General features: G+C 38.3%; 1 protein-coding gene and 1 non-coding gene across 5 annotated transcripts in view; both read left to right on the forward strand.

Moving 5' to 3' along the window:
• dazap1 (DAZ associated protein 1) overlaps nt 1-10,417 on the forward strand; it is a 29,369-nt gene extending 18,952 nt beyond the window's left edge. Inside the window, exons 7-13 of one of the 4 annotated variants that reach the window (XM_068016178.1) lie at nt 368-450; nt 4,211-4,367; nt 6,295-6,324; nt 6,430-6,579; nt 7,895-8,068; nt 9,370-9,462; nt 9,728-10,417. In XM_068016178.1, coding sequence (XP_067872279.1) covers nt 368-450; nt 4,211-4,367; nt 6,295-6,324; nt 6,430-6,579; nt 7,895-8,068; nt 9,370-9,462; nt 9,728-9,909 — 869 coding nt within the window. In that variant the 3' untranslated portion in view covers nt 9,910-10,417. The remainder of the gene's footprint in view (nt 1-367; nt 451-4,210; nt 4,368-6,294; nt 6,325-6,429; nt 6,580-7,894; nt 8,069-9,369; nt 9,463-9,727) is intronic. The other 3 variants (XM_068016179.1, XM_068016180.1, XM_068016181.1) reach the window with 3 other exon arrangements.
• Nucleotides 5,981-6,114, forward strand: LOC137351847 (small nucleolar RNA SNORA13). Its single transcript, XR_010969588.1, has one exon. It is a non-coding gene; the product is annotated as a small nucleolar RNA SNORA13 (small nucleolar RNA).
• Nucleotides 10,418-11,813: the final 1,396 nt, after the last annotated feature.

Raw genomic sequence — 11,813 nt, forward strand, 5'->3', positions numbered from 1 at the left:
AGCTTTTTTTTAAACCCCATCATTTTGGAGTTCATGGAACCAGCTGGTGCTCATAACTTGGTGTTGACCTATCCTACCATAAAGCTCCGAGTTTTGAAACACAGCTTCTGTTATGGATCACCGTAAAATGGTTTATGGAATTTTGTGGTCCATAAGTAGTTATCATTGTGGTAAATTAGTGTATTTCAATATAGCTGAAATCCTGACTGGCTGAAACTTGTCCTCCTGTCAGTGATTGAAAAGAAGGGGCTTCCAATTATCTGAAACCCTGGGATATCCTTTAAATTACCCCGCCCTAATACTGTGCATCATCCTGTTTTGTGTCACTACACCCTGCTACCTTGATTCACTCTTCGTCGTTGGATAGGTTTTGGATTTATTACTTTCGAGGACGAGCAATCAGTGGACCAGGCTGTCAACATGCATTATCACGACATCATGGGCAAAAAAGTGTGTAGTTGTAGTTTTATTTTACCCTTAGACTGAACCGAGGCTTAGGTGACTGGAGATTTCACTGGGGTTATAGTGTGTGGTCTCTACATTGAAGAGAATCCTGTTAAGAGGTAATTTAATAACTCTTAGAAGGATCTAGTTTTTAATCCTATTTACTGTGGAAGAAGCAGTAAATCAGTTGTATTTCATGCTTTTAATAATTAGAAATACAAAAGCACTTTTCAAAAGAGTGGAACTTAAGTTAAATTAATTATGCCCATATGTAAGAAATTAGTGTGCATGCTTTTAAGCAGAATTTATTAGCTGCTTGCACGTTAGTATTAATTACCTGTATTAGCTATTCATCAGAAGACCGGTGAAATCTGTATTAATCATTTAAGTCTCCGTTTAAGAAACCACTCCTTCAGATATGTTTTTAAGGACAGAATTTGTGACTAGTAAGTTTTGAGTTGTAAGAAAACTGGTAGTGTTCATATTAAGTGTCATATCTGTGTTGGCATGCTGAAGGACTGGTGGTCAATTTTATTTTGTTTTGTGAGAGGTCACTTGCTGTATACTTTAGTCGATAATAACATGCTTTAATGTAAAAACCCAGTTAAGTGGCCTCATTTGCTTGATCTTCATACTGTGTTGTAATATACCATGTGTTAGTGTTTTAATTTTATGTTTAGGGAAGCAGCAAATTAAGCTGTTTAACCTGGAAATGGGGGTGGGGGGAGGTCGGTGGGTTGTGAACTAGTATATCTGGCTCTTGTTTTACATGGGCTGTGTAGTGCAGATCATGTAAAATAATTGAGTTTAAAATGTGGGGTTAAATGCTTCTTGTAAATCAATTCCAAAGGAGATTGATCCTTTCATACTTTCAGTACTTTGGGCAAAAGAGAGTTTATAAAAATTGCTTCATGTTTAACTTGGGAGTCACTAATGAGCGTTGAAAACTTCTACTGCAGATTCTACTGCCAAACAAGTTGTTGGCGCTTGACCATTGTTTAGCCCTCATTGTTCCATGAAGCTGAAGCTGTGCCATAGTGTTGAGTCTGCTTGTGGCATATAACAATGCTGTAGTGACCCAGTTGCTGATTCTTCATTGCTGTTGTATTCCTCAGAGGCATTTCCTGGCATGTTTAAAATTAGCTTGCCAGTCCCTAAATCCCAACTTGATAAATAGCACTGCAAGACTTGTCAGAAAGTGGATGCAGTTCTAGGTTTTGGTAAGCGATACAGCTTGAATTTTGAGTATAACTTTCCAATTTTGAAAGCAATTACTTGATAAATTATATATTTCCACTTTGAATAAATTAGTAAGGCCACCAGTATAACTGAGTAACACATTGTTAGAGATTCACTTTATTATGGATTGTGTAATGCAGTGGCTTAGATATTAGCCTTTCGTTATCTCTGATCTGGGTTTGAAGCCAGCCCAGACCATAGGATGAAATTCTGCTGGCTGTAAGAGTCCCTTGCTAGGAGTTCGGGCACTCAATCCAGTTCCCAGTGGACACCGAAGTGTCCCTAATTTTGGTACTAATTTGCAGTCTGAGGCTGTAGTACGGTTGTCTGAAATAGAAAAATGTTGCATTATTGCAGAAAGGATTGCTGTTAAATGTTGAGCCTGAGGCATGTTCGCAGAGTAGAAGAAGCTATACTTTGCACTTGGGAAGGGCTTCTTTCCCTCCACTTAATGAGCACAACACTTCAAGTCAGTTCAACTTAATTTCTGGATTAATCCACAACAGTTCATGTCCGCTGTGCCTTTAGTTGCTTCGGATATGAAGGGAATGGTTTGTTAAATTTATGTCCCAACCTTTAGCGTTGATGTGCCTTGATAATACAAGTGTATTCTCTTTGGTTCATTCTTGTGTAAAAATGGAAATTGAATTTGGAATAGACTTTTTAACTTTGGAGTGACAATTTTTAAAGGGTTGCTTTGCATGCCGCTTTATCAAGATAGCTAATTGTAGTTTCAATTTTTGCCCAGAGTGCTGTATAAAATTTGAGTACATCTGTGGTGTGTAAAGCTAAGATACTGTAATTTTTAAAACCTTATTGAGTCTTTCCCTCTCACTCCCTTTCTACCAACCCACTCGCAGAACTGTCCAATAATATACCTTTTGGTTATGGTGCTTATAGCATTATTTTAAAGAGAATTTTTTTTTTAAACTGACAGTAGAGTAGGTTATTTTTAGATTTGCAGTAGAACTAACCTTTGTATCTAAAAAAAAAAATTGTGCTTAGTGTACAAACTGACAAGTGCAAATCTTATTTGCATAATGGAGCATTGGAAATATAAAGTGTAGGAATATCAAAACTATTGTGATATGCCAATGTACTGCAATAAACAAAACTGCACTATTTTAGCCATTTAAAAAAAAAATAAGGTCAAGGCCAGAAAATTTGAGTAAAGTATATACCGTCTACCATAACCATGTCAATTTCAGATGGGAATTATTTTTGGTGGTTAAATCCTGCTGCAAACATCTGCATCATGTAAAAGAACATTTTTATTAACCTACTCCAAATTTGGAAGCTAAATTTGGAAACAAAGTATAATTTTTTTTAAGTGAAATGAAGTTTCTGTACTAATACTTCAAAGTATATAGAATTTGTCGCATTAACCAGATGCAATTCCCATTCAGTGAAAGGGTTAAACATCAGTCAAGACCTTTAGCTTGCTAGAATGAATAGCAATCATTCAGTTCAGCATCTTTTGCATCACTTTATGGAATTCAGACTATTAATCCATTTTTATCAAACTATTGAATGGAAGTCTGAAATTAGTTTTTAATGACTTAAAAATATCGTCCATTTGCTGTCATTGGTTCTTCTGTCTATAAAAAGAGCCTTTAGCTTGACATTAGTGTAATGACTTAGCTGGTTCAAGGTAGTATCCAAAATATTTTATTCCTTTTCCAGTAAATTTTAAACTAAAGGTATGCAACTTCCTGAATAAAGTAAGCAGCCAAAAAATATGGTTAAGTAGTTGATGGTACTGTACTGAGAAATGGGAATTATTAAAACATATCACCAATAAACTTTGAGACAGTTAACAAAATAGCAAATAATTGTTTTTGACACATGCACATGATGTTGGTTTGTATATTCCGTGACACCCTACTTTTGACTGACTTCAAGTGCTATTTGCTAAGTGGTGCGGATGCGTAATTTATTCAAATACAGTATGAAGATTTGCTTCTAATTTACTCAACTGTCCATTTTTATCTGCATGTATTTCCTTTTTCTGTTAAAGATGTAATTTAAGACTCGATTAGCTCATCCATTCCCTTCTGACATTTTGTTTCAAGTAATTAATTGAGATTCTTTATGCATAGCCTGGGGAAGGTAAGTCATTATCTTCCATTAGATGTTTAAATAACATTTTTTAAGTAAGGCCACAGCAATCTAAAGACTATGTTTCTCAGGTAATGTGGTTCTGTAAAAATGGTGATGGTTAGATTGATTTCTGTTACACTAGACTTTGATCTTGTTAATTTCAAATTAATTACAAAAATTAGATATTTTTTAATTTGAAGTACACCTAACCTGTCCTATAATGAACACTAGTGTAAAGCAATAATTTATACTTGAGAAACATATATATTTATTTATATATTGGCCTATTTAAGCTATTTAATGTAGTTGTAAGTTATAAGATGTAAGTGTAATGTTAAGTTTAATAGATATGGGTGTGTCAAGGGAGAGGGGTGTGGAAGAGTTGGCGGAGTGGCTTTTATATGCTTTCCTCTGTTCTCCTAATTAGGTTGAAGTGAAACGTGCAGAGCCTCGTGACAGTAAAGGTCCAGGTCCTGGCCAGCCAGGAGCGCCACAGTGGGGCAGAAGCTTGCCAAATGCAGCTAATGGCTGGGGAGGTCAGCCCTCACAAGGCTGGCAGCAACAGAGTTATGGTAGTCCACAAGGTAAATGGGTTAAGCATTCAAAGCAATAACCAAGAATGTGATTGAGGTAATCTCATTTAATGTGTGATGTAAACTTTTCTCAAATGGTACTGTTAAGTTCTAGAATTATTAAATTTAAAATATGTAGTAACTGTTTGTTGACTTTAAATTTTGGAAAGCTTTAAACAAAAGCATCACTGAAATATTTGCCTTTAGCATTTTTTAACAGTAGTATACATTTTAGCAACTCGGGATTTTCAATTGATTTAACCGCCACAGACAAAAATTTCAGTGGGGGGCTCACCTGGAGGGAGGGTCTTTTTCGAGGCAACGACCATTCAGGTGCATGCACGTTACATGCTGCTGCTTATCTGTTTCTATTTCATAGTCATTCAGCTTTAAACCTATAAGGAAGATTTCCCCCCACCCCCACCCAGAGATATTTTTGGAGCTGCCTCTGATAGTCTTGCATGTTTTCCAACTAACCACTTTGTATACAATCTTGCAACGAACTGCTTCTTAGTGTTTTTACCCGAGTTAGAAAGTTTGTGTGTGCTAGACTAAAACCTCAAGCACGTAATCTAGATTTACTCTTTGGTGCAGTACACAAAGTAGGAGCCAGCAACCTAATATATAAAAACTAGTCCTTTAGTGGGACTATGCTTAGTGGCTGGTGTGGTTGCCGATAAAATGTGACTGACTCAGAATTAATTGGTTGTCAGGACATGAAAGGTGTTGCATAAATGTATATTTTGTTCTTAGCTGGCACAATGCAGCCTCTACTGTGGTTGCCAGGTTATATTTTCTGACTTAAAAGCTTGTATGCAGAGTCGAGATCATTCTTATTAAAGCAGGTCTCCTTTGTTAAAAATGTCTTGGTTTATAAGTCAGCTGAGATGCAATTAGTACCTTGATGCTTCAGATGCTGTTCATGGAACTACCTTCTTACAGACCAGTGAGGATTCCCTTATATATGCTGAGTTAGTTTAGGGAGAGGACATAATTGGCCCCTCTGCTTCTGGGGTTGGAGGGTAGGTTGAAATGAGCTAGGTTTATCGCTCTCGATTGCTGATCTTGTGACCCTGTTGGAAAATGCACCTAGGTATAATCCAGTGCATCGCCATAGTCCTTCCTACTCCACTCTGACTTTTGGCTCATATGCTCTTTCCCTGCATGCTACACTGCCCTTGTTAAGGGTCTTAACAGTGCCTTGCGGCAAAGAATTGCAGGTTTGCTCACAATGAGGCCTTATGTGCATCAAGTAATGAACTATCGCTTGAATGATGCTCGGATTTCTTGGAGACTAGTCTGGGTGACATTTGCCAATGAATGTAAGAAATTCCTTTTTGTATGTGGAGTTTGAATTTTAACTGAAAGAGGCCGATTGCCTTGGTAAACAACATTGGAGGGCTTGGGATGTTAAATAATTATGGAGCAATTCCTTTTGGAAATGAGATGTTTTCTTATCTGTCTCCCAAGACGTTCAGTGTCTGTATGCTACCCAATATAGAAAAGATGTTGCACTTGTTCAGTCAGTGGAAGTTGGCTGACTTTGTGGTACTTTTCAATATTAGATGCTAAAGGACATAATTTGTTAAAGCACTGTTTCATAGGATTGGAGTTGAGAAGAGCATTGCCTTTTGTGTTACCCACTTAATTCTTTTGTATAGATGAGTGTGGTGTCAAAAAAGGCATAAAATAACTTCAGCTGTTCCAAGCATTTTGTTGCTGTTGTGCTTCAGGATATTGCGATTCAGCTGAAACACAGTTGCTTAAGAATATAAATGAGTGCTTTGTCTGAATAGTCGTTCAGGAATCCGCACAAACTATCAAAATCTACATTCAATCTAGTTTACGTTCTGTGCTGTTTATAAAGATGTTGCTTCAGGCCTTTGAGCGATAATTGTAAATGAATGCAGGTTTGGTTTAACTGTTGTATATTTTTCAGGTATGTGGATGACACCTGGTCAGCCAATGGGTAAGATTTTTTTAAAACTAATAAATAATGCTTGGTATAGCACCCTCTAGAGGAAAAAAACAAACTACAGACTTACACCATTGGTTTCTTTTTGGGTTTTTTCAGGTGGGTATGGGCCGCCGCCTCCTCCAGGAGGGCGGGGTGCCCCTCCGCAACCTCCCCACTTTAATCCATATGTAGTTCCACAGCCGCCTCCAGGAGGATTTGCACCACCTCAGGGATTTGGACAAGGTTTTGGCGCACCTCCACAATATGGTATGTTTTTAACCTTGCATTTCTACAGAACAAGGAAAAATAAGCAATTAAATTTTTTATAACCGTAAGTTTTGCACTTTGTTTGTTGTAGGATTTTGAATTGGAAGTATGGCGGAGTTGCCTGTCACACTGCAAAAATAAAAACATTAGGATGTCTGGTCAAAGCAGTGTTTTTGATTAAATTTAGACAGTGCATTATACATGTATTTACTTTGCAGCATAAAATAAATTGAGATGGGAGTGCATGTTACAACTGTAGCTTTAAGGTAATTGGGTGTGCAATGTTTTTTAGTATGAAAGATAATGGTTATACTGTGTTGACACAGCAATGAAGTGATCAGTTTTTCCCATGATAAAGCAATGAGTCCAGGAAGTGTTTTGTAATGGTGCGAAGTGGGAAATTATGTTAAATTAGGCAAGTGACACACCATGTTCAGAATAACTGTTTAAGAAATGAACAGCTCTGCCAACTTCCTTTTTCATCTGCGGTAAACTATTGAGATTTTCAGGTAGGTATTGTGGCCTTTTTTTTTGAAAAATACTTGCACCTTGTCTGTTATGTTTAGACCTGAAATTGTTTCAGTTCTCAATTTGTTACCTAATTGCTTTTTAGTCATGGCTTTTTGTGCCCTGACAGTGCAGCCTGTAGAAGCCTTGCTTTCATGTCTTCAAAATATATATTTTTAAAAAATCTCCTTTGTAAAAAAGAAAAAAATTATATCTTCTGTCAAAATGTCTTGCGTGGTTTCTGCATTGCTGCTCTTGCTGACTTTAAAAGGGGCCATTGAGAACCAAGCTGGATTGCACTTTGTTCTTGCAGTATACCAGCTGATCTGTTCTGTGCTGAGGTTGAACCAAAAGTAGTCCCCAGTTGACTTTAACTGATGGCCTATTTTATTTGACCATATTAATTTTGCAGTCTATTTTATCAAAGTAACAGCTATCCTGATTCCATGTGGCTCTGAACATGCCCTTTTCTTTTAAGCAGAATGGTCAGCACAGTGCTGAATTTGTTTGTGGCTGACTACTTTCCTGCTAGTCAATTTACAAGCAGTCAAGGGTAAAACAGCTGGGTCCAGTGTAGCACAGTGGGATCCGTGCATTATACAGAACACATTTGTATACCTCAGTATGGCAGTTGCCCAAAAAAAGGTTTTGTTCCTCGCCATGCCTGGTGTCTTTATTTTTGTTCATAATCGTTGACGCTATTGTCCCATTGTGACATATTTAAGCCATGTGACCACCCCACCAACCCCTATTTTAAAAAAACCATCTATCACCTGTCTGACCTGAGCTCATTCTTGTTGCTATTCAGGCTATGGAGGATTTGGCGCACCTCCAGCTGACCAGTTTGGCCCACCTGGAATGCCAGCACCCCCTGCCACACCAGGAGCAGGACAGATGGGCTACCCACCAGCAACACAGACACCTCAGGACATGAGCAAGCCACCTGCTGGACAGCCCGAATTCCCTGGGTACAACCAGTATGGTAGGTACAAGTAGTGTAGGATTTTGAGGTGCTGTAGGATTAGAAAAGAACACAACCCCATTCAGTGCATTATGACTTCCCGAAGTCAAAGGCCCCTCTACCTGCTTGTATTCCCAACAGGAGTAAGTGAACACCAGAAGACAAGGAGGTAAAGAATGGTGGGTTGAATTAGATCATCCTTTCTAGCATTTTATAACTGTTCATGGATGTAAAATCTGCCATTAGGGACAGAGCAGGAGACATAGTTTACAATGTGCAAATTATTAGCAAATACAAGCTTGCATAATAAGTAGTCATCGCTTTTTTTAACATCAGTGCAGTGTCATAGTTTTCAATGACATGTCTCCTTATTTCTACTTTTATCTGTTCCTCCCTTTACCACCCCCTCAAAAATGTTGTAGCTTTGAATGTCGGAGTTTCTAACCCAGCTGTTGGTCTCTCTACTGTTCTTAATCTGAATCTTAACCTGGGTTCATCTGCTTCCTCTTGTTACCTCGCTAAATGCAGCTTTTTGCTTTTTGTTTCAGATGTAAAGTCTGACTCCGTGTCTGAGTAAGCAGGAAGACTGCTTCAGACAGATTTCATTTTGAGGTGGAAAATTACTCTAAGATTTTCCACATATGAATAAATTGGAACTAGGCCATTTTAAAAAGAAAATGGTGATTTATCAAGGACTTCAATCTGTGAAAAAGTCATCGTGTTAAATTGGCAATTAAAAATTACATTCATAATTCTAAATTATCAACTTCTGATTTATTTCTGATCATGATTTTTAGTTAAGAACTTGGATTTTAAAACAAATTATAATCTAATGGAGTCCTTGAAGAAGGAATGCTGAGATATTTGCTTTATCTGGCGATGCGTTCAGATTATTTTTAGTTTACTCATTTGGAAGTAGCTGAACCAAAGCATGTAATTCACTAAAATATTCTCTGCTAATTTAATCAATGTTATGGGGTGCATGTATTTGTTATCTCCCTATACCCAAATACACTGTGCAGCTCAGTACCTTTTTCTACAGGCTGTACTACATTCACTAAAGGTACTTGCCCAAGAGGCTCAATGCCTATTGATAACTTTAGACAGTTTGTTTTAATTTTATATATTGATAGATTGTTGCCACAATTTACCTATATAGAATAACAAATTGACCAAACATCTGCTTTAAAAAATGTATTTCTATTTCACTGGCATTTCTGTGCATCCATATACCACTGGTGACCTGATGCATCTATGCCATGGATTGAAGCAGTCACAGGCTTACTGGGGTAGTCATCCTGGTTTCCTCATCTCCCTAATAGGCATGGGTAACTATCCTCAGGATCCTTCAGGCTACGGACCCACGCGTCCTTCTCAGACTTACGGTCAGGCTGAGCAGGGATATAGTGCAGCAGGTAGGTGTTGCATAGACTTTGAACTGCCTTGCTTCAACAAAGATGAGTAGCTTAAGTAGGATGTAGTCCTTGCTCACTTAGTTTTTTTTTTAAATGGGAGAAGAGTGCTAAAGCAGTTGAGCATTTGTTGTGCTGGTACAAGGATGATCTAATTATGCAAAATTAAGTTTGATTTTTCTCATTGTTTTCTGTTGAGTTAATGTTGACATTTGTTTGCAGTTTTCCTCTAAACAGTCATAACTTTTCTGCTCTATTTGTTTAATAGGTTATGGGCAAGATATGAGTGGTTTTGGCCAGGCCCCAGGTTTCTCGGATCCAAATCAGCCAGCTCCCTCATATGGAGGACCCTCAGCACCAGCACCTCCAGGGGCTCCACCATCTGCACCAGGTGGATTTGCCCGCGGTCAGAACCACAATGCTCAGGGGTTCCATCCTTACAGGCGTTAAAACCATGGCAGGGAAAAAAAATAAAGGAGTATTTTCTGGTGTAAACCTGGCCAGAAATTCCTTAATTTTGTGACTCTTTTGTGACAATCACTTGATTAAATAACAAAAACAACAAAAAAAATTTAAAAGGAGTTTGAAGGATACGCTGTGGGCTTTGGACTGCATTTTTTTGGATTTATTCTCCTCTCTTCCCAACAGCACAAATGACCTCTTTGCGCTCAGTGATGCAGGGTTTAGGAGAAATATTCTGCTGTACCATATATCTCTTGATTTCTTTTTTTGTTTTGTTCCTTACTCTGAGCCTTTGTTTTACCCTAGTATACTTTTATGTTTAAAAATGAAACATTTGAACACACGTTGCAATTTTTAGGAGAAATTTTGTACTATTTACATCTGACTTATTTTTTAATTTAAGATGTAGATTTCCCTTAAGAATGGCTGTAGAATAAACTGCAAATTAAAGACAGATAACCCCTGGTTTAAATAAAGAGAGCACATTTCGTTTAAATGATCTGGCCTCATTCCTGATTTGTATTTGTTGCAAAAATGATTCTACATATATGATATGCATTTGCCAATAGTTCAGCAGACATGGTTGATTTTACATTATTTAAATTGCAGCATCTAAGCACTACAAAAATAAGGATATGATTCTGAACAGAGCACCCAAGCCTGAGAATTAAAGCTTTGCTGAAGCTGCTCTGAGCCAATGGCTTTGTCACCTGAAGGCATTGACTTCAGATTGGGCATAGCTCCTTGGCTCTTGGTACTTCCTCAAAGTGGCCATTTCTGTATTGACATTGGCTGAGTTTGTTGGCAGGCATTTCGGTTCTTTCCTGTCCTTGTGTGTGCTTCTCCAGCAGGGATTGTTGCATAATCCAAATGCTGCCAATTGTAGTATCACTGGAATTTCTCTGATGTGCACGGGTACCACATGGAACCTTTAGTGCCATACGATAAAATAAACATCTGCTGAATGAAGAAAATGAAGACTTGCACTGATGGAACACTTTTCATGTCCTCGACTGCCCAAAATGCTTCACAGTCAATTCATTGCTTTTGCAAGCGTAACCACTGCTATGCAGGTAAGCATGCCAGCCAATGCAGCAAGGTCCTATGAATAAGAATGAGAACCAGATTATCTGTTTTTAGGTGGTGGTGTTTGAGGGATAAATAGCTGGACATGGAGCTCTCTAGCTTCTTGATCTCTTTTATCCATCTGAACAGGCAGTTGAAGTTCTTATTCACAGCAGACCCTATGCACTGTAATATCATTGTGCTTTGTTCCCATTAAACACTGCCACAACTTGAATGCTTCATGCCCCAGGGCTAAGACGGGGGAAAATTTGGACAGGATGGCAGCTGCTGGAAAACATATCTGTGGATTTCAAAAGAGAATGGTGTTAGATCTCCCTTGCCTCGCTGAATGGGATTGGCCTCACCTGGTTCCACTGTTACTGCTGGAGTTTCCAAGGACTTTTCCGTGGCCTCTTCCTATCTCATTTTACACGCTAACATCATTTGAAGACGCCAGGTTTAGTGTTCTCCCTGGTGTCCTTCAATCAGCATGACTAAAACATTATCTGGTCGTTATCATGTTTATGGGAGTTAGCTGTGTGCAAATGGCTGCTATGTCTCCTACATTACAACAATTCTTCCAAAAGAAACAAGCGCTTCAATGGCTGCAAAATGCTTTGAGATGACTTGAGGTTGTGAACGGTGATAGTTAAATGAAAGAGGTGTAGGAGGGCTGCTGGAATTTTACTCCAGCACAAGTCAAGATATAGAGTGGAGATGGTTTTTGGATGAAACTGTTTTAAATGCACTGCTGCCTTCAGTTCAGCTGGATCTATTCACAGCATGGAAGGTGGCCACTTGCACCCGTAAGTCTGATGCCTGTTTGT

This window comes from Heterodontus francisci, chromosome 36 (genome assembly GCF_036365525.1).
Source record: "Heterodontus francisci isolate sHetFra1 chromosome 36, sHetFra1.hap1, whole genome shotgun sequence".
Lineage (NCBI taxonomy): Eukaryota > Metazoa > Chordata > Chondrichthyes > Heterodontiformes > Heterodontidae > Heterodontus > Heterodontus francisci.